The sequence below is a fragment of the Anticarsia gemmatalis genome, chromosome W, assembly GCF_050436995.1.
Source record: "Anticarsia gemmatalis isolate Benzon Research Colony breed Stoneville strain chromosome W, ilAntGemm2 primary, whole genome shotgun sequence".
NCBI lineage: Eukaryota > Metazoa > Arthropoda > Insecta > Lepidoptera > Erebidae > Anticarsia > Anticarsia gemmatalis.
In genome coordinates, this window is record NC_134775.1 from 7,969,103 (window position 1) to 7,990,247 (window position 21,145).

At 41.8% G+C, this 21,145-nt stretch overlaps 1 protein-coding gene across 1 annotated transcript; it reads right to left on the minus strand.

Annotated features, from left to right (window-relative positions):
- Positions 1–371: 371 nt before the first annotated feature.
- On the minus strand, positions 372–20,591 carry LOC142985895 (uncharacterized). Its single transcript, XM_076134137.1, has 5 exons — positions 20,270–20,591; positions 14,648–15,475; positions 3,166–3,233; positions 1,498–2,230; positions 372–378 (listed from the first exon to the last, which is right to left on the minus strand). The coding sequence occupies exons 1-5, from the start codon at positions 20,539–20,541 to the stop codon at positions 372–374; spliced, it is 1,908 nt and encodes a 635-aa protein (XP_075990252.1). The 5' UTR covers positions 20,542–20,591.
- Positions 20,592–21,145: the final 554 nt, after the last annotated feature.

Sequence of the window (21,145 nt, forward strand, 5' to 3'; positions counted from 1 at the left end):
CCATGCATCACCATCTCCGTCACCACAGCACCAATCATACCAATCTCCGATCCATGCATCACCATCTCCGTCACTCACTCAGGGTACTCAGCGACGCACAGCCTCACAAATTATTATATCGGAGAATGGTGAAATATCATTTACATAAAGAAGTTTTTTAATTATTGAAGATTCTTTTTTTTTTATTCTATTCTTGATTCTTAACATTGTATTTTACCTATTGAAATAAAACTAAACTATGAGTACAATATTGGATTTTTCTTACCTTAACCTCGTCTTTCAAAACGATCAAGAGACTTGCACAAACTTCATGTACTATTTTGGAAATGAGTTGATGAGATATTTTGAAAAGATAATGAAGACTTCGAAAATTATCTCCTGTCGCCAGATAACGTAGTGTTATTGCCAATCGCACTTTAGCTGGAATGGCTTTTCTGAATTAATGTTTTTAAACTCTCGCGACTAGTACACATAATATTATAATGCAACGGGTCTTATACGCGATTGAAAATTTAAAGGTTTGGATACCTTATTTGCTGCCCGACGTTTCGATCGCATTACAACGACCGTGGTCACGAGCTGACTGATGTGGCTGCTAAGCGTCGTCTTCTTGCGGCGCGAGTTTCGACGCCTACCCTCACTTGGTTTTCACTGAGTGTACATTGTTCGGAATTGTCGGTACTTCGACACACAACACTAACGACGTCTTTACACTGGCGCGTTACGTCATGCCGGCGACGGCTGCACTTGCTGATGACAGGATTCCACGTAGATGATAAACGGTATCCCTCTTCACGGTTGAAATTGGGATGTTTTTTGATTTCAACCGCTTCTCGTACTATCCTGGAGTAATAGTGACGATCTGTGGAGAGGACCCGGGGTTGATGTAGCTCGATCCAGTGATTGGTTCCTGCTTCCAACAAGTGCTCAGCTATCGCGGATTTGTTGACTTGCCGGTTCTTGACAGCTGCGATATGTTCCTTGACCCTTTCAGCTATTGTTCTTTTGGTCTGTCCGATGTATGAACTACCGCAGCTACAATCCACCTTGTAAACGCCAGGTGTCTGAAGAGGAATTACATCCTTTGGCGTGCGCAAATGGTTAGCTACTTTGGAGAACGGACTATATACAGTCTTTATGGAGTATTTCTTCAGTACTGTTCCAACTTTATCCGTTACTCCTTTTATGTAGGGCATAAAAGCTGGTACTCTGCTAACACCAGTCTGACATTCTTGCCTCTTCAGACGTCGTTCGGTTCTCCTGTATCCGTTTCGCTTAAGTACCTCCTGAACGTGTGAGAGTTCACCGTCTAGGTGTTCAGGGTCACAAAGGTCGTATGCTCTAGTTGTCAGCGAAGCCACCACGGATTGCAGGTGTCGCGGCTGATGATGCGAATTCGCGTGGAGATACCTATCGGTGTGTGTCGGTTTTCGGTAAACAGTGTGGCCCAAGGTACCATCTGTTCTCACCTTTACTTCGACATCGAGAAAGGCCAACGATCTGTCTGTCTCCATTTCATATGTGAAGTTGATGTTAGTATGAATGGAGTTCAGGGTGTTCAACAGCCGTTCTACGTCCTGTTTATCTCCTCTCATGATACAATACACATCGTCGACATATCTTTTCCATAGCTTCACATTTGATGCCTGCATATCTATGGATTGCTCAAAATGTTCCATCCAGATGTTGGCCATAACCGGTGCCACTGGGCTACCCATGGCCACTTCGTCGATCTGGAGGTAGTATTGTCCACGATAGAGAAAGTAGTTACCTTCTAAACAGTTCTTCAGTAAAACGACGTACTCACTAGACAGACCGTTTTCCCTCAACTTCATCTCGACGACATCAAGACAGTCCTGTATGGGAACGTTGGTGAACAGTGACTCCACATCAAAACTCACCATAACCTCATCCGGTTCCACTCTCATGGTCTTGATGATATCGACAAAGTGACGAGAGTCCTTCACGAAGGATGCAGTCTTACCTGTTAACGGTTGCAGCACTGACGCGATGTGTTTCGCCAAATCATAGGTGGGAGAATCGATTTGACTCACTATAGGGCGCAGCGGTACACTCTCCTTATGTACTTTAGGCAAACCGTATAACTTAGGCGGCTGAACGCACTTGGGTCTTGCGAGACGTTGAAACACATCCTCCGCGAAAAGGTCTTCATGGTCCTTGATCAGTGAACGTATACGTTTCGTCACTCTGGCAGTAGGGTTATACGACACTGGTTTGTAAACCGAAGTGTCACTCAACAGATTCCGTATTCTTCTGTCATAGTCTTCTGAGTCCATTACTACGGTGGCGTTTCCTTTATCAGCCTTAAGCACTAAGATATTACTTAAGCGAAACGGATACAGGAGAACCGAACGACGTCTGAAGAGGCAAGAATGTCAGACTGGTGTTAGCAGAGTACCAGCTTTTATGCCCTACATAAAAGGAGTAACGGATAAAGTTGGAACAGTACTGAAGAAATACTCCATAAAGACTGTATATAGTCCGTTCTCCAAAGTAGCTAACCATTTGCGCACGCCAAAGGATGTAATTCCTCTTCAGACACCTGGCGTTTACAAGGTGGATTGTAGCTGCGGTAGTTCATACATCGGACAGACCAAAAGAACAATAGCTGAAAGGGTCAAGGAACATATCGCAGCTGTCAAGAACCGGCAAGTCAACAAATCCGCGATAGCTGAGCACTTGTTGGAAGCAGGAACCAATCACTGGATCGAGCTACATCAACCCCGGGTCCTCTCCACAGATCGTCACTATTACTCCAGGATAGTACGAGAAGCGGTTGAAATCAAAAAACATCCCAATTTCAACCGTGAAGAGGGATACCGTTTATCATCTACGTGGAATCCTGTCATCAGCAAGTGCAGCCGTCGCCGGCATGACGTAACACGCCAGTGTAAAGACGTCGTTAGTGTTGTGTGTCGAAGTACCGACAATTCCGAACAATGTACACTCAGTGAAAACCAAGTGAGGGTAGGCGTCGAAACTCGCGCCGCAAGAAGACGACGCTTAGCAGCCACATCAGTCAGCTCGTGACCACGGTCGTTGTAATGCGATCGAAACGTCGGGCTTTTCTGAATTTCGTATCTTTTTTTGTAATTATTGGTGCGAGCTTTTGTAGTAGTATTTCAAAGTCAGATGTTGACATACGTAAAAATCCAGGGAACTCCATGCCGGACTCTGCGGTTAAGTCAGATAACATACTTTCCATGCCTGTGCTGAAAAATAAAGTGAAATTATTATATGCACTCACGCCTATCTCCCTGCGGTAAGTAGAGATCACTTTCTAGCATACTTACATCGTTCGGTTTCTATGAATACTAGTCATCCACCATCTCCTCTTTCTTCTCTTTTTCATATTATTTCGTAAATGATACTCGTACAATTGTAATAAATAATAATTTACTGACATATAATGCAAAGCCACTATTTCCTCCATTTTTAATTTACCGCTCACGTCTCCGCACAACAAACTGAACAGCACAAGGCACGATGCATCGCGTCAACTCGACACGAATCTTCGCCCGCCTTAATGTAGACAAGAAAATCGCCCATACCCGAACACGATGTTTTTGTCGCGCCAACACCATACGAATCTTCGCTCGCTAATGTAATGTAGCCCCAGCATAAGCATGCGTTGTTTACGTCAGCTCGCGATCGAGACGGACGACAAAGATGTAGCTAGGGTTGTCAACAACGACTTCTTCGTCGATGATTTATTACTGGCTCAGATAGTTTAGACGATTTATTGAAATTATGCGAACGAACGTCAGACATTTTAAAGTCTGCCTGCTTTCATTTGCGAAAGTGGACATTTAGTTATGACGTCAATGAAGATATTTGTAAAGAATTTCCAATTGGTGAAAATGTTCAAAACAAAACACTCGGCTTGGGTTGGCAAGTTTCAAGTGATACATTACATTTTACAACTCAATTAAAACAAACTTCGTCAATTACTAAGCGTACTATAATGTCAGTTATATCTAAAATGACCTATTATGACCCTTTGGGCATCTTATCTCCTATTATTATAACAGCCAAAATTACACTCCAAAAATTATGGTTAGCCAAACTTGATTGGGATAGCCAAGTGGTATAAGTTGACACCTCCCACACAAGTGGTCGCAGGTTCGAACCCGAGGCAACACACCTATGACTTTTCGAAGTATGTGTGTATTAGAAATAATTATCACATGCTCCAACGGTGAAGGAAAACATCGTGAGGAAACCTTGCATGCCTAATATTTGTTTAATACATTTATTGAGGGCATGCAAAGTCCCCAACCCGCACTTGGCCAGCGTGGTGGACTCAAGGCCTAACCCTTCCCTCATTACGGGAGGAGACCCTTGCCCAGCAGTGGGACAGTAATGGGTTAAATTTATTATTTAACTTGATTGGGATGACGCGATTCCTTCTGAACTAGAATTAATTTGGAGTCGATTATTTCGAGATTTGTCATCGTTGAATAATATACGTGTACCTCGTTTTGTCAGGAGTGAATATAATGATAACCGCGAACTTCACATTTTCACTGACGCATCTCAAGACACGTACGGAGCTTGTGCCTACGTACGTACCTATAATTCAAATTCTTGTGTTGTTACTAATTTGTTATGTGCCAAAAGTAAGGTCGCACCCGTTAAAACTGTGTGTACCATCCCTAGACTCGAGTTATGCGGAGTTCTATTAGGCGCGCGATTATATGACAAAATTATAAAGTCACTTAGATTAACATTTACTAAGGTATATCTTTGGACCGACTCAACAATTGTTCTTGGATGGTTGAAAATGTCACCACATCGTCTTAAAACATTTGTACAAAATCGAGTGTCTCAGATAAATGAGTTGACTGGTGACAAATTATGGTTACACGTAAGTGGTTCGGACAACCCTGCAGATATTGTGTCAAGAGGTGTTACGACATCCGAACTTATAGACAGCGATAAATGGTGGCACGGGCCATCTTTTTTACAGTCTCCATCATTCACTCATTCTAGCGATACCGAATTAGTTATTGATCAAATACAATTACCAGAATTAAAATCAGAGAACGTAGTCATGATGGCTAATAATACAAATTATATAAATGATTTCATTAATTTCAACAAATTTTCTTCCTTTAATCGTATACGTCGTTCGATTGCTTACATATTGCGTTTTGTAAATAATACACGCCTAAGTAAACAACATCATCGCGCAACCGGTGCGTTATTGACAGACGAGTTAGACGCATCCCTAACATTGTTGGCCCGATGCGCGCAGCTAGAATCGTTTAGCAACGAATATAATCTTTTATCAAAAAAATTACCTGTTAAGTCAAAGCGTATACTTCACCTTAATGTTTTCCTTGATAATAATAAATGCCATCAAAAACATTCTGTAAAAACCTCAAGTCTCGCCGTAAAAAGTTGCGAGATCTATATAATACCAAGTCGATTAATCTATTTAGTCTCTACTTAAAGGACCTTCTGTCTTAAGTTATTACGTATGTTATTATCATGCCAATTTAAAAAAAATACCTCTTAAACAAATAGACCGACCTGGCCATCGCATGATTTGATTATTAGTATGTATCACACTACACAGCACGACGAGAAGTTAATGCTCCTGAAATGTTAATGGCGAATTTGTGTTTTCTTGTTGTTAGGTGCGAGTTTGATTCCCTCGGCGCCCCAATGCGTCGCCACTGGACTGGTCACTGGCGGCTAGCGCAAGGTCAGCGCATCCCCCCTTAGCGAACCTAAGGGGCCACACCCTCGATTGTGTGCAACTAACAAGCCATCGTCTAGGTAAGAGGTCCTCTAGACTGTTGCTGTTGGGTTATTATGTCCGACTCATCGGCATGTGGAACAATATTTTGTGCTTCGGGCACCATTTTTGATGAGGGCCCTTGTTATGACGACACATGTTGCGGTTTAGTGGGTATGCCCGCGCTTCTAACGGAATTTGCACATAGCCCCGCAATTCACCCTGGGTGCTGGTGTATGCTTAATGCTCATACGCACCACTCCCATCGTCGTGAGCCGGGGCGATCACATAACGATTCCGATAAGTGTGTTACGGTAGGGAATTACATACAAATAATACTGATGAGCTCGAGTTGATACGGTGACGACCCGTTTCCGAGATGATACGTGTGCTTACACCTTAAATCAACTTCAGAGTGGTCGCTTCACAATGAAAATTGCTTTAGATAGTTAATTCTAGCAAAATCAATCATTATTTTATGTTTCACAGCACTTTCAGAAATGAATAAATGTTTGAGTATTATCAATCTTCAAACCTATATAACTCGGTTCATAGCGATCCTACCGGTTTCGTGCCATACTAACTATTGCTTCAAATGGCTTGGCTTTTTGGCTCTATCGATACATGCCACTTTTTTTTGTTGGCCGGTTTCTTTGTTTTGTTCGAAATAAGGCCCAAAAATGTATGGAGCCTGGATGATCTCTTTTCAAATAATGTCCGCAATCAAAGAGAGCCGACAAACCGCACCGCGCAGGCGCACGCGCCGCCTCGTGTCCCCGTCGCCGCCGCCGCCACCCCGCGCAGGCGCCCGCGCTTCGATCGATCGAGCGATCTTTGTTACGTACGGCCTTGGTCAAAAGTATTAGGCACCCTATAAATTACTGCATATTTCAAGATTGCATAGAAATAAAACTAATTGTATATTACCATTAGAATACTATAAAAACATCAATATTTTGTTTGGCCACCCTTTGATTTTATCACAGCAGCAACTTTGTCGGCGTATTACGTACAAGTTCCTTAAATTACTCTGGAGAAAATGCATTCCTTTCTTGCATTAACGCGTTTTTTAAAGCAGTTTTTGATGTTATCGCGATATTTGATGTTATCACAAAACCACTAATGTTCTAGCTTTATGGTAAGACTTCCAAATGCAGAATGACAAAACATGAAAAACAAAGATTTAAGAAATTATAATATTTTGATATTGTTGCATCAGATGTAACGTATGCCACTAAAATGTACCGCTCATTGTTTTGAATAGTGATTTAAGACACCAGGATCACTTTTCAATAGACGATTAATTTATTCACTGTTGAAATAGCACAGGCAGGCCACCGTCACTCGGCCGTACCTACAGCGATAAGTGCCTACAAATTCGCGTGGCGTCGGCGCCACTCCGAGAGTCGAGTGTCGACGCTCACGCGTAGCGCTCGTGCGTGCATTTATTAGAAGTTTTGTGAGTGATATTAAAAAACGTAAAACGTTTAAAATAGAATGGCAGGTTTAAAGCATTGCTCATTTGATGGATGTTTGTCGAAAAAGAAGGATGAGGGATTGTCATTTTTTTCATTACCTACAGATTCATTAAAAAACTATAAAACTTTACATTACCTACCTACCACAAAATAATAGTACTAACTAGGTATAATCAGTTGCTTTGTTGATGCTAACAATATGGACTCATGTCTGAATTATTAAGGAATTTGATACTTTATAATTACGAGAGCAACTTGCAAATGTGACTTTTTGTTTATTGAGATATTTCAACGATTTTGGTATCAAATGAAAGGTCTAAGACTAAAACTATTTTATCCGTTTGAATGATATAAATCGGTTCACAGGTTTAGGACATATGAAGAATATAAAATAGTAAAAATGTAAACAAACCAAAACAGGTAGCAACGATGCGGCGAGCCGACGACCCTAGCGTCATAGGTAACGCGTCACTCTACGCCAGACAGTGACAGAGTTACGCGTTAAAAGAGAGCGGGAATACTTAGGTGAATATGTCGGTAGGTACGGAGCGCTTATACGAGCTGAATTGAACTTTATTGCTTAGTAGCAAGAGTCGTTATTTCTATAAATTGTTTCGGGGAGTGCGTGTTCTGTACTATAGTACTTATTATTCTGTGGCACAGGTGTGTAGTAACTTTATTGGGGCTGCCTAAGGTACGATTCAGACCAACCGGCTCGCGTCGGGCCGGGCCGGGCGGCATTTTACAATGCGGTAAAGAACATTGAAATGTATCAACAGTAATTACAGTTCATATTTGCAAGCAACTTACGCATAGCTATCTCCGTCGGCATCCCGCGACGCGTCGCGACCTGTCGCAGAATGCATTCGGCTGTCGCGACGGCCGACCGGCCCCGACCGGCTGAGAACGGCGCCCTCGGCATCCTATCGGCTGCCGTCGGGTCCGTTCGGAGCCGGTCAGCTGTGCGTCGTGAAATACGAACGGAGATTACGGTGCAGCAACTAGCGAATCATTGAAGTTGTGTTCTTCAAGCGACAGTTAACATATTAAAATCAAAAATGGATACGGAAGAAAAACTAATTTCTTTAGTCCAGACATATGATTGTCTTTATGACGTTAATTCTCGTAAATACAGTGACAAGTTGTGTAAACAAAACGCTGAACAGTGCGCTTGTTGGAGTGCGTACAGATTCCAGCGGACGCTGTCGGCTGCCGCGGCACGCGTGCGGCTACTGCGGTAGCCGTACGCATACCGCAGTAGCGGTACAGCTCCGACGGACGCGTTCGGCTGCCGCGGCACACGTCCGGCTGCCGCGGCACGCGTACGGCTCCGTTCCGAGGCGGCGCGACGCTAGCCGGTTGGTCTGAATCGTACCTAATACTTTTGGCCAAGGCTGTAGGTATGCGCGCGCGGGGCGCGGCGGCGTCAGTACTGCTGTGTTGTGCCATACTTTAGCATCATTGTTAAATTGTTTATTTGAGATTTTTTACTGCGCGAAAGTATGTTAATAGGATTTATTGTCGTTCTGTACGTATTTGTACGTGTTATAATTAGATATCACACATTTTAAATCTTATGAATGTACCTTATATCGGAGAGCGCGGAGCGGGATAATTATGTTATTTTCATTTTTAACAGAACAAATACTACTCTATTTTGAGTAAATACTTATTTGGCGAATTAAAGCCATAGTATGAAGTCAAGTATTTACTTCATTGAGTCCGAAGTACGCAAATTCGAAAGACTGCCTTGTTTTGAATAGTATCAATTAAAATGTAAGTATAACCTAATAAATAATGAAAGACAAAACCTAATATGTGCTTACGCAACGCCCACCACCACTGCGTGCTGACGCTGTGTGCGTAATCGTGTCTGTGTAGCGCGCGTCGGTACTTGCGGCGTGACGTCGACCGTGGCGGCCGGCTGCCGCCGCCGCACACTGTGAAATTTTCCTTCAATTGCGGTCACCTATATTTTATCCCTTCATCTTATAGATCCAGCGAAGAACTAAAACTTCTGGAAAGGAACCATGATTTTTTTATGTTTAGTTTAGAAGTTATTTTAAAACTCGAGAAAACTTCATATAAACCATAGAAATGCATTATTTCGTCTCAAATGTATGATTTTTCAATTGTTATAAATGAGGTCTTAAAAAGGACTGATATATCTACTAGTTAAGTAGAAAAAAAAATCAAATAGTCGCAATCGTAAATAGAAGGAAAAATCAAGTTTTTATGTAAAATTTAAATAATTTTTTATTTGATTAGTCTGTATCCGCATTTTTTTTCAGCATGAATAGTTTCATATTATAATATACTATATTGTAAAAAAAATCCAGGTGTGGATAGTGCGGGACTTCCGAGTTATTGAATTTTTATTTTTGAGGTTAGGGCTGTCACCTAACTATACTAAAAATATTCTTGGAAAACTTTGACTGCCAATTTACTATCTTTCTTGATGTAAAATGAAATGTAATCGTTTTTTTGGTGTAAAATTAAGCATTTTGAGTTAGACTCCTGTCACGTAACAGTTGAATAGTAGAAAAGGAAAAATCTATTACTCGACAATTTTTTTTTTAATTAACGTTACACACTATCATCGATGTTTTAATCATATTTTGTGTACTTTCTCGATGAAGGACATCATGTGATATTGGGAAGGGGTCCGCCCTCGTCAAGCGCATGCTAAAACCTAATGTCTTTACATGATGTCTGGAGAAACGGGGGTGAGGCGTCATGGAGCCGGTAAAGACCCATGGCGACACATTGTCACCGCAGGACCTGACCCATTCTGCGGGGGGATGTCCTTCCGGGCCTCGACCGGGGGACTTAATGCTAGGGGGGCATGAGGGCGCCAACCCTCATGTTGGTCAGCGAGTGGCAGGTTATCATTCTACCGAGAATGAAAATACTAGCACAGCAATGCGTCCCACATATACGACGAATATACCATTGACGTTGACTCGTCTTGAGGTCTTAAAAATATTGGAATCCAATGCTCGGTCGCAAGGCCCGAAAATTCGACCACTAGATTTGGATGTTACTCAACGAACTGAAATAGTCATGAACGCAATTTACCCGAAAGGCATTCCTGCTATTATCAAGAATAGCTTAAAAATGTTCAAAATACACTGACAAAATTCATAAGCAAATGTGAAAAGAAATACAAGGATTGTCACAGAAAGCAGTCAGTTTTTATAAAGAAAAACAATATTTGGCTATCGACTAACTTTGATCTCGGAGTGTTGGTAAAAGAAACTGTCGTTAGCTCTGATGATCAGATATCGCCAGACATAGAACAACGAGAAACAACTTCCGAATCCACACAAATCATCGCAGAAGTGGAAGAAACTAACATTGGACAAGTAGATGCTCCCTCTACATCCAGAGACACTTTCCGTGCCTCGGAGAGCACGTAAAGCCGTCGGTCCTGCGCCTGACCTCTCACTGGTCGTGTCGGTTATCCATCCCACCAAACTATGAGAGTGATGGAATAGAGAGTGTACCTGTGTATTGTGCACACACTTGGACACTATAAACAAAGTTCTGCACAGATGGCCAGTTTCAATGAAACTGACAGCCGTAGCCGTATATCGGCTAGGAGGACATTATTATTATTATTATTATCCAGAGAGATGGAATGCATCACAGAACCACCAAACCCTACTCCTGTTTCATTGGATCCTTCCACTTCTAAGCAATACGAAAGTCTGAGCAATCGTCAGCTGCGCCGCATATCGAAACGTCTTGCAGAAGAGTTAAAAGATCAGCCTGCAGCAAAATATTAAAAGTTTTCTCTAAAATTGTAACAGACGAAGACGGAAATAAACTTAGTAGCAAATCTGCCGTTGATTTTGAGTTTGTCATTAAAGAATGCCTAAAAGCCCCTACTGCAGCAACAACAATCGCAAAAATTATAAAATCAAAGCGAGAAAGTGCACATCAACAACAGTATAGCCCTGATGAAGCTCTTTATTTAATAGTAGACAGAAAACTTACTGTTGAGGTCTATATAACCCTCTATAAGGCCGGGACTCCACCAAAGCAGAGATGTGTGCGGTGTGCTGTGTGCTGTGCGAGAAGAGATGTTTTTCAGCTCGCGGGACTCCACCAAAGCGGAGATGTGTGATCTCTCGTCTCCACTGCGCGTCGTCCGCGCACAGCTCACATCTCCGCTTCCATCGCGACATACAAATATTACACATCTCCGCACAGCGATCTCCACTGAAGCTGAGCGGAGAGGAGACGTGTCAATAACTCAATTCTATTGGTTGTTTAAAAAACATCTTCTCTCCGCTCGTCTCGTCTCCGCTTTGGTGGAGTCCCGGCCTAATGGTGCAAAATCACGAGGACACAATATGGACCCAGTTTATTATAAAGTGCAATCAACGAAAAAAAAATGTTATCCCGACAGCGAAGTTCTAGTAACAGAAAGAGAAACAACAGTGTCTCTCTTCAGCCTGATTATGCACTCATTTCGTCGACTCGTTGAATCATTAGAAAAAAGTATTAACGAGTACTGCAACCAAAAACAAATCGATACAATTTATTGCGTTTTTCAGGGTTCTTGGGGGTTTGACGGCAGTAAGGGACAATCGACGTATAAGCAAAGTTTTGCCAGGCCAGATGGCGATAATGACGAACATAGTATATTTACAACAACTTACATACCTTTAAGAATAAAAACTAACGTCGGTTTCGTACTGTGGTCAAACCCAAACCCTCAATTTTACAGGTTTTGTCGCCCAATCAAGATTCAGTATCGATCTGAATCTAAAGAATTGACTTTGCAAGAAAAAAACCGGGTTGAGGAGGAACGAAAGATCTCGCATCTATTTATGCCGAAACTAGCGCCGGGATTAATGTCATTGGAGATCCCAAATTATATTTGACCTTAATTGACGGCAAAGTATTTAACGCGATTACAGATACTAAATCTCAATTACGATGCGCGTGTTGCGATGCCACATGTACAGAATTTAATAAACTGGATAAGATTTCTGAGAGGCCAGTTAATTCGGAAGCGCTAAAATATGGTCTAAGCCCGTTGCACGCATGGATTAGAATTTTTGAGTTTCTTCTTCATTTAGGATACAAAAATTACCCAGCAATGCGAAAATGGAGAGTCTCAAAAAAATCGATTAAAGCCAAGAAAATTTTCAACGGCGTAAGCATTGAAAATTTTCATCGGTTTTTCTCGATTTTTCCGATTTTTTATGCGTTTTTTTTTATTTTTCTGGTATTATTTCGTTAATACTACACGATGCAACATGAATATGAAAAAAAACCCTCATATTACTGTTTTTCACAATTTTTTTTTTGTATTATGCATTGCAATGGAATAAAACAACGTATAAATTCGCTATCAGCTGTTCGCGCGCGGCCAACGACACCGCACCGGCGGCGGCCGGCCGCGACGGTCGACGTCACGCCGCAAGTACAGACCTACGCGCGCTACACAGTCACGATTACGCACACAGCGACGCACTCACTAGTGTGCATCGTTGTGGTGGCGGGCGTGGCGTAGGCACATTTTAGGTTTTGTCTTTCATTATTTATTAGGTTATACTTACATTTTAATTGATACTATTCAAAACAAGGCAGTCTTTCGAATTTGCGTACTTCGGACTCAATGAAGTAAATACTTGACTTCATACTATGGCTTTAATTCGCCAAATAAGTATTTACTCAAAATAGATAGTAGTATTTGTTCTGTTAAAAATGAAAATGACATAATTATCCCGCTCCGCGCTCTCCGATAAAAGGTACATTCATAAGATTTAAAATGTGTGATATCTAATTATTACACGTACAAATACGTACAGAACGACAATCAATCCTATTAACATATACTTTAGCGCAGTAAAAAATCTCAAATAAACAATTTAACATGTATGCTGAAGTATGGCACAACACGGCCGTACTGACGCCGCCGTGCCGCGCGTGCGCATACCTACAGCCTTGGCCAAAAGTATTAGGCACCCCCAATAAAGTTACTACACACCTGTGCTATTTGAACAATGAATAAATTAATCGTCTGTTAAAAAGTGATCCTGGTGTCTTAAATCACTATTCAAAACAATGAGCGGTACATTTTTGTGGCATACGTTACATCTGATGCAACAATATCAAAATATTATAATTTCTTAAATCTTTGTTTTTAATGTTTTGTCATTCTGCTTTGGAAGTCTTACCGTAAAACTAGAACATTCGTGGTTTTGTGATAACATCAAATATCGCGATAACATCAAAAACTGCTTTAAAAAACGCGTTAATGCAAGAAAGGAATGCATTTTCTCCAGAGTAATTTAAGAAACTTGTACGTAATACGCCGACAAAGTTGCTGCTGTGATAAAATCAAAGGGTGGCCAAACAAAATATTGATGTTTTTATAGTATTCTAATGGAAATAAAGTACTTTAATTTTCATTACAAGTACAATTAGTTTTATTTCTCTGCAATCTTGAAATAGGCAGTAATGTATAGGGTGCCTAATACTTTTGGCCAAGGCTGTACGTAACAAAAATGGGATAGGGCAATATGGATGCTTCGTTCTTTTTTCCGTGGATTATGATAGTTATGACTTATGATGAGCTAGTTTATCTGATAAGAATATTGATGGATATTGATTGTTATCACTATGTACATTTTTTTTATGGATAAGGTATAAAAAATGTTTCGTGTTTATTTTATTAGCTTTAATTTGGTTTTATGTACTAAATATCAAATATGTATATGTGAAACAGTTACTGCAAAGTAATTCAAACATACATCAATATTTTTTGTAATGTTATTCGGTATTTGAATAAAACTACAATACAAAGAGTAACAACTGTCACAAGTAAAACTAGTAACTCGTCGCAGTCATAGGTCAAAGTTTGTCATATCATTTTATTGCATCTACGTAAATCGTAATGCACTCGCTTGGTAGGTACCTACCTAAAGGTCTGTCCCCACACATCAGTGTCGAGACAGGGACGGGGCAGGAACGTGTCTCGTCAGGAGTCTAAAAAAATATCAGTACATACATTGTCTATGAACTCGTTCACTCATGTCCGTGCCCGTGCCGGCAACGGAGTCTCAGTGTCAGGGCCGACGCCGTAACGTGTGCAAGTGTTCCGACTCCATTCCGTGGCGTGCACGTGTTGATATTTTTTCCTTTCAAATTGTTAACTTTTTGTTTGTCAATATGAATGATGAGTTATTAATCGAAACTGTACGAGTGTATAGCGTATTATACGACTTATCTAACCCGAAATATATGGATTGCAAGTACAAAAACCGAATATGGAATGAGATTGGACTAAAATTAAAATGCGAAGGTATGTCAATATATTTATATAACTTTTTAAATTCGATGTGTCTGCCATGGTACAACGCCTACAGTATTAAAATATGTTTTGTACAATTCTCTTACACGGAAAGCATCTGTTGTAGCATTTCCATTCTGACTGGGCAGGTCTTCGAGCACATTATTTGTCAATGGTATGGTAGGGTACACAGCAGGCGATTCATTATTATATTTTTTTATAAAATTATGAAGAATACAGGTGGCTAAAATAATGTTGTCAACATTTTTTGGGAGGGCGTGTATTCGTCGGTTGTAAATTCTAAACTTTTGCGTTAATTGTCCAAAAGTATTTTCTACTACTCTTCTAGCACGACTTAAGCGATAGTTAAAAATTCTCTGAGATGTATCTAAATTCTGACCAGGAAATGGCCGCATCAAGTAACTTTTGAGTGGAAAAGCTTCATCACCAACAATGACAGGAGCTTTGTTTGTTGTGCGTGGTAATTCTGTATCTTCAGGGATACGTAAACGATTCGTTTGTAACTGTCTTCCAAGGTTAGAATTAGCGAAAATTCCGCCGTCACTATTTTTTCCATACGCACCAACGTCAACAACTAAGAAGTTATAATTAGCATCTACTAAAGCTAGTAAAACTATGGAAAATGTTTTTTTATAGTTATAGTATAAAGATCCACTACTTGGCGGTGCTTGGATTACAAAGTGTTTCCCATCAAGGGCACCCAAACAATTTGGGAAGTTCCAAAGTGTGTTGTATTCTTCAGCTATAGACTGCCATTTTTCTTCAGTTGGGACTGGCAACATTTCTGTCATTAAATTTTCAGTTATTACTTTACATGTTTCCATCACAATATCTTGAATTGTACTAACCCCCATGCGGTAGTTAAAAGCCAGAGTTTTGAATGAATCGCCAGTAGTCAAATATCTGTAAGAATTGAAAAAACTGTACGAAGCCCAAATATGAATTCAAAAATCAAAATATCCTAAATAATATTATCCTAATAAATTTAAATATTATTTTATTTGTTTCACAGCATCAACGTGCAAATCCCGCTGGTGTAATATTCGAGACCAATATCGAAAAAGTCTTAGTAAAATGAAAACGAAGAGTGGACAAAGTTCAAAAAAAGTCAAGTTATACAAATATCACGACTTAATGTCTTTTTTGAATCCCTATTTTAATGAACGTGAAACGAAAACCAACTTATCTACCACAAATTACAGTATAGACTCCAATACTCAAGGTTCCGTGTCAGCCGAATCAACGGCAGAGCCAGAATTAAACATAGATATATCTTCCGCTGCCGTTACTTCCTCCGAATCTTCCTTAAATATCTCAAACGCTGAATCTCCCTCACCATTGCTGTCATCGCCGTGCTCATCTCCAATTTCCACAAGAGCAGCGTCAATCACTTCAGCTCAAGGAAGAAATGATAACATTCGGGCTACAAGTTCCGCAGCATCACTAATGGAATTTGTTTTAAAAAAAAACCAAGCGAAGACTGAACACCCAATTGATAAATTTTTAGAAGGCATTAATGTATAATAGAATACGGGAATTAACGCGAACACGCATTTTACCTTAAAATGCCTAACGTTTCGGCGCAGGTTGCACTCGCCGTGGTCCCAGGCAGACTGGAGCAGCGATGACAGGACTTCGTGTATATGAGGCGGACGAATGTCCATCCACCCTCATATTTTGATTTTTCCAACCGCCAACACACACTACACTAACCGTGTCCCTATTCTGTGAGCTAACCGATTGCGAAACATAGCGAGGTTTTGTAACAGTAATCACTGGATTCCACGTCGCGGATAATTTGAAGCCGTCTTCCCGATTGAAATTTGGATGTTTCTTGATTTCGATCGCTTCACGAACAATCCTCGAGTAGAAATGTCGTTCAGTGGAGAGGACTTGAGGGCGATGGAATTCAATCCAGTGATTAGTTCCTGCTTCGAGTAGATGTTCCGCAATGGCTGACTTGCTGATTTGACGGTTCTTAACAGCGGCGATATGTTCCTTGACCCTTTCAGCTATCGACCGCTTAGTCTGGCCTATGTAGGAACTACCGCAGCTGCAGTTGATCTTGTAGACACCTGGTGTTTGAAACGGTAGTACATCCTTCGGTGTGCCCACCATGCTGCTGACTTTTGCCCCCGGCGTGAACACTGTGCTGATGCTGTATTGTTTCAATACATTCCCGATCTTATCAGTCACTCCTCTGACGTAGGGCAAGTAGGCGGGCTGTCTGTTGACCTCCGGATGTTTACTCCGTTTCGTGATCCTGTTCCTTCGTCGACTTACGTGGTATCCGTTCATTCGTAGTACCTCCTGAACATGTTCCAGCTCCTTCCCAACATGTTCAGGGTCACAGAGGTCATGAGCTCTGTTCTTCAGTGACGTCATAACGGACTGCAAGTGACGGGGATGGTGATGTGATGTAGCGTGCAGGTATCTATCTGTGTGTGTCGGTTTCCGGTAAACACAGTGTGATAAGGATCCATCGGGTTTCGCGGCAACCCTCACATCTAGGAATGACAACGACCTGTCCGTCTCCATTTCGTAGGTGAACCTCATCTTAGGGTGAATGGAGTTTAGGTGTTCTAGATATTGATCTACTTCCTGTTGACCTCCTTGGATAATGCAGAAGATGTCGTCCACATATCTTTTCCAAAGCCGTATGGTTTTTGGTCCGAGTGCCAATGCTTTCTCCTCAAAGTGCTCCATCCAGAGATTAGCCAGTGCAGGGGCAACGGGGCTGCCCATTGCGACGCCATCAATCTGAAGGTAATGTTGGCCTTGGAAAAGGAAGTAGTTGCCGTCCAAACAGTTTTTAAGAAGATCAATATAGTTAAACGGCATCTCGTTGTCCTCTAGCTTGGTCTTTACCACGTCCAAACACTCCTTAATTGGAACATTGGTGAAGAGCGACTCGACGTCAAAACTCACCATGACATCGCCCGGTTCCAATCTAAGGTCCTTAATAATTTGGACGAAGTGCCGCGAATCTTTCACAAAAGACGGTGTATTTCCCACAAGTGGCTGCAATACTGACGCAACGTACTTTGCAAGGTCGTAAGTAGGAGAGGCGATTTGACTCACGATAGGCCGCAGTGGTACGTTGGACTTGTGTATTTTGGGCAGGCCATATAATTTCGGTGGTTGGTGCGACTTCGGTTTATACAGTCTTTCGTACTCGTCTTCCGTGAAAAGGTCCTTGTTGTCCTGTATCAGCGTCCGTATTCGTCGTGTTACTCTAGCCGTAGGGTTATATGATACCGGTTTATATACCTTGTTATCACATAACAAATCCCGAACTTTCTGTTGGTAATCAGTTGTATTCATCACTACAGTGGCGTTTCCCTTGTCGGCCTTAAGCACTAATATATCCCGGTTATCCCGAATAAGTTTCAGTGCTTGACGCTCTTCTGCAGTGGTATTACTCGCTGGAACCTTCGATTTTCGTAAAATAACCGCAACGTCCTGTCGCAGGGTATCGGCGTCGCCGGGCGGTATTTTATTACGAGCAATCGTTTCCTCGACGCTACTGATTACACTTTCGAACGGAATTCGCTTAGGCGTTAGTGCGAAGTTCATGCCTTTGGCCAAGATGTTAATCGTAGGTTGGTCTAAACTCACATTTGAAAGGTTCACGACGGTTTTAGTCAGTGGATCGGGTACAGCCGGTGACGTATTTTTCTCGACATACCTTCGGTTGTACTCCTTCGAGAACTTACGCTCATGGGTTTCACTACACAACTCGAAGGTCCGAGAAGCCTGAAGATACGTTACCCGATCACACAAGTCGTAATCTTCGCGTGATAAACTAACACTACACTTCACATGTAACACGTATAACTCGCAATGAATACGGTTAAGCTCACTGTGTTTGTTCCGTATTAATTGTCTCAGAAGCCGTTCACTCGCGTTATTTAGAATATTACGGGAATGCGCAATGCACTGGCTAATCTCTGGATGGAGCACTTTGAGGAGAAAGCATTGGCACTCGGACCAAAAACCATACGGCTTTGGAAAAGATATGTGGACGACATCTTCTGCATTATCCAAGGAGGTCAACAGGAAGTAGATCAATATCTAGAACACCTAAACTCCATTCACCCTAAGATGAGGTTCACCTACGAAATGGAGACGGACAGGTCGTTGTCATTCCTAGATGTGAGGGTTGCCGCGAAACCCGATGGATCCTTATCACACTGTGTTTACCGGAAACCGACACACACAGATAGATACCTGCACGCTACATCACATCACCATCCCCGTCACTTGCAGTCCGTTATGACGTCACTGAAGAACAGAGCTCATGACCTCTGTGACCCTGAACATGTTGGGAAGGAGCTGGAACATGTTCAGGAGGTACTACGAATGAACGGATACCACGTAAGTCGACGAAGGAACAGGATCACGAAACGGAGTAAACATCCGGAGGTCAACAGACAGCCCGCCTACTTGCCCTACGTCAGAGGAGTGACTGATAAGATCGGGAATGTATTGAAACAATACAGCATCAGCACAGTGTTCACGCCGGGGGCAAAAGTCAGCAGCATGGTGGGCACACCGAAGGATGTACTACCGTTTCAAACACCAGGTGTCTACAAGATCAACTGCAGCTGCGGTAGTTCCTACATAGGCCAGACTAAGCGGTCGATAGCTGAAAGGGTCAAGGAACATATCGCCGCTGTTAAGAACCGTCAAATCAGCAAGTCAGCCATTGCGGAACATCTACTCGAAGCAGGAACTAATCACTGGATTGAATTCCATCGCCCTCAAGTCCTCTCCACTGAACGACATTTCTACTCGAGGATTGTTCGTGAAGCGATCGAAATCAAGAAACATCCAAATTTCAATCGGGAAGACGGCTTCAAATTATCCGCGACGTGGAATCCAGTGATTACTGTTACAAAACCTCGCTATGTTTCGCAATCGGTTAGCTCACAGAATAGGGACACGGTTAGTGTAGTGTGTGTTGGCGGTTGGAAAAATCAAAATATGAGGGTGGATGGACATTCGTCCGCCTCATATACACGAAGTCCTGTCATCGCTGCTCCAGTCTGCCTGGGACCACGGCGAGTGCAACCTGCGCCGAAACGTTAGGCATTTTAAGGTAAAATGCGTGTTCGCGTTAATTCCCGTATTCTATTATACATTAAACATGCAACGCGAGAGTTTAAAAGTTATGATTTAGAAGGCATTGCTCCTACATTGAAATCTTTGACGCCATATTATCAGAATCTAGCGAAAACCGATATATTCAGAATTGTGCAGAACTATGAAATGACAATGTTCACAGAAAATCAACAATTATTATCCGAACCCATAATGGATGAGGTTAATACTGCACATTGCGAATCTGTTGACACAGCAAACTCTCTACCGACAGTTGTGCTGCCCAATGATAATGCGACTTCTAATGGTGTGCCACTTATTGGTCAAAATACTATTAGCGAACTTCTTAGCGTTCCAGACGAAGAAGGGGCACAAGATGAAGAGTTGTCTGGGCTAAATAATCTAAGGAACTATGTCACAAATTATAACTTTTAAACTCTATTTTAAGGTAAAATGCGTGTTCGCGTTAATTCCCGTATTCTATTATACATATGTCACAAATTTTTCAGAAACGTAAATAGAAATAAAATTGGTACTTATTAGTGAAGTAAATGATTGATTACATATCTATGTGTATTATTTACTATAGCTTACCTCAAACAGACTACTAGTCTTTCCATTGGTGAAATGGCCTTTCTCCAATTCGTGTCTTTTTTTTGCAAGTCACTCTGTAATTTTTGTAGTAGTAAATGAAAACAGGATTCAGACATTTTAAAATAATCATAGTAAGCTTTAGCATTATTCACAAGTTTTCTGTAAATTGTATGATATTCGCCCTCTGATTCTCTATCTTGCCACAATTCAGACACCCAAAATCTTCTTGTGTTCCTAACAGTTACATCTTGACTGCCTTGTTCTTCTTCCATGACCTCTTCATCTAGAGCTATTGCAATAGCAATTAACTCCTCTGTACTAAATAAAGCCATAATGTGTACCACTTTTCAGTTATCTCTTTTACCATACTACACTAACGGTAGACTCGGACAATGAAATAAAATGAAGTAAAAGGCCGATATAGGTGGAAAGGAAGGCCTCGTCTATTCACGACTCTGTCACTGATGTGTGACACGGATGCTCGGTCATGCCACGGCTACGTTCCTGCCCCGTCACTGACACGGCACTGATGTGTGGGGACAGACCTTTACTCGTTACCGAGTCGGTAGCACAGGCGCCTGCGCGAGGTGGCGGCGCGGCGGCGGCGGCGGCGGCGGCGGCGGCGGCGGCGGCGGCGAGGACACGAGGTGGCGCGTGCGCCTGCGCGTCGCGGTTTGTCGGCTCTCTTTGATTCGGGACATTATTTGAAATTTGTATGATTGATGCAATGAGTCACACCAATGATTTTTGTTATGAGCATATTTAAAAACTAGGTACTTCAAGGACAAAAAATCTGTTTTTATTTTTTTCGTATCTTCAAAAATGACCGAGATATTAAACGTCAAAGAATGGCCTTCACACCAAACTCCGGCGAAG

Coding starts and splice junctions, on each gene's coding strand:
- LOC142985895 (XM_076134137.1), bottom strand. CDS start 20,541: ATGGAAGAAGAACAAGGCAGTCAAGATGTAACTGTTAGGAACACAAGA. Junction 15,476..20,269: donor AGACTAGTAGTCTGTTTGAG/GTAAGCTATAGT, acceptor CAATTCTTACAG/ATATTTGACTACTGGCGATT. Junction 2,231..3,165: donor GGAGTTCCCTGGATTTTTAC/GTATGTCAACAT, acceptor TTTACAAACCAG/TGTCGTATAACCCTACTGCC.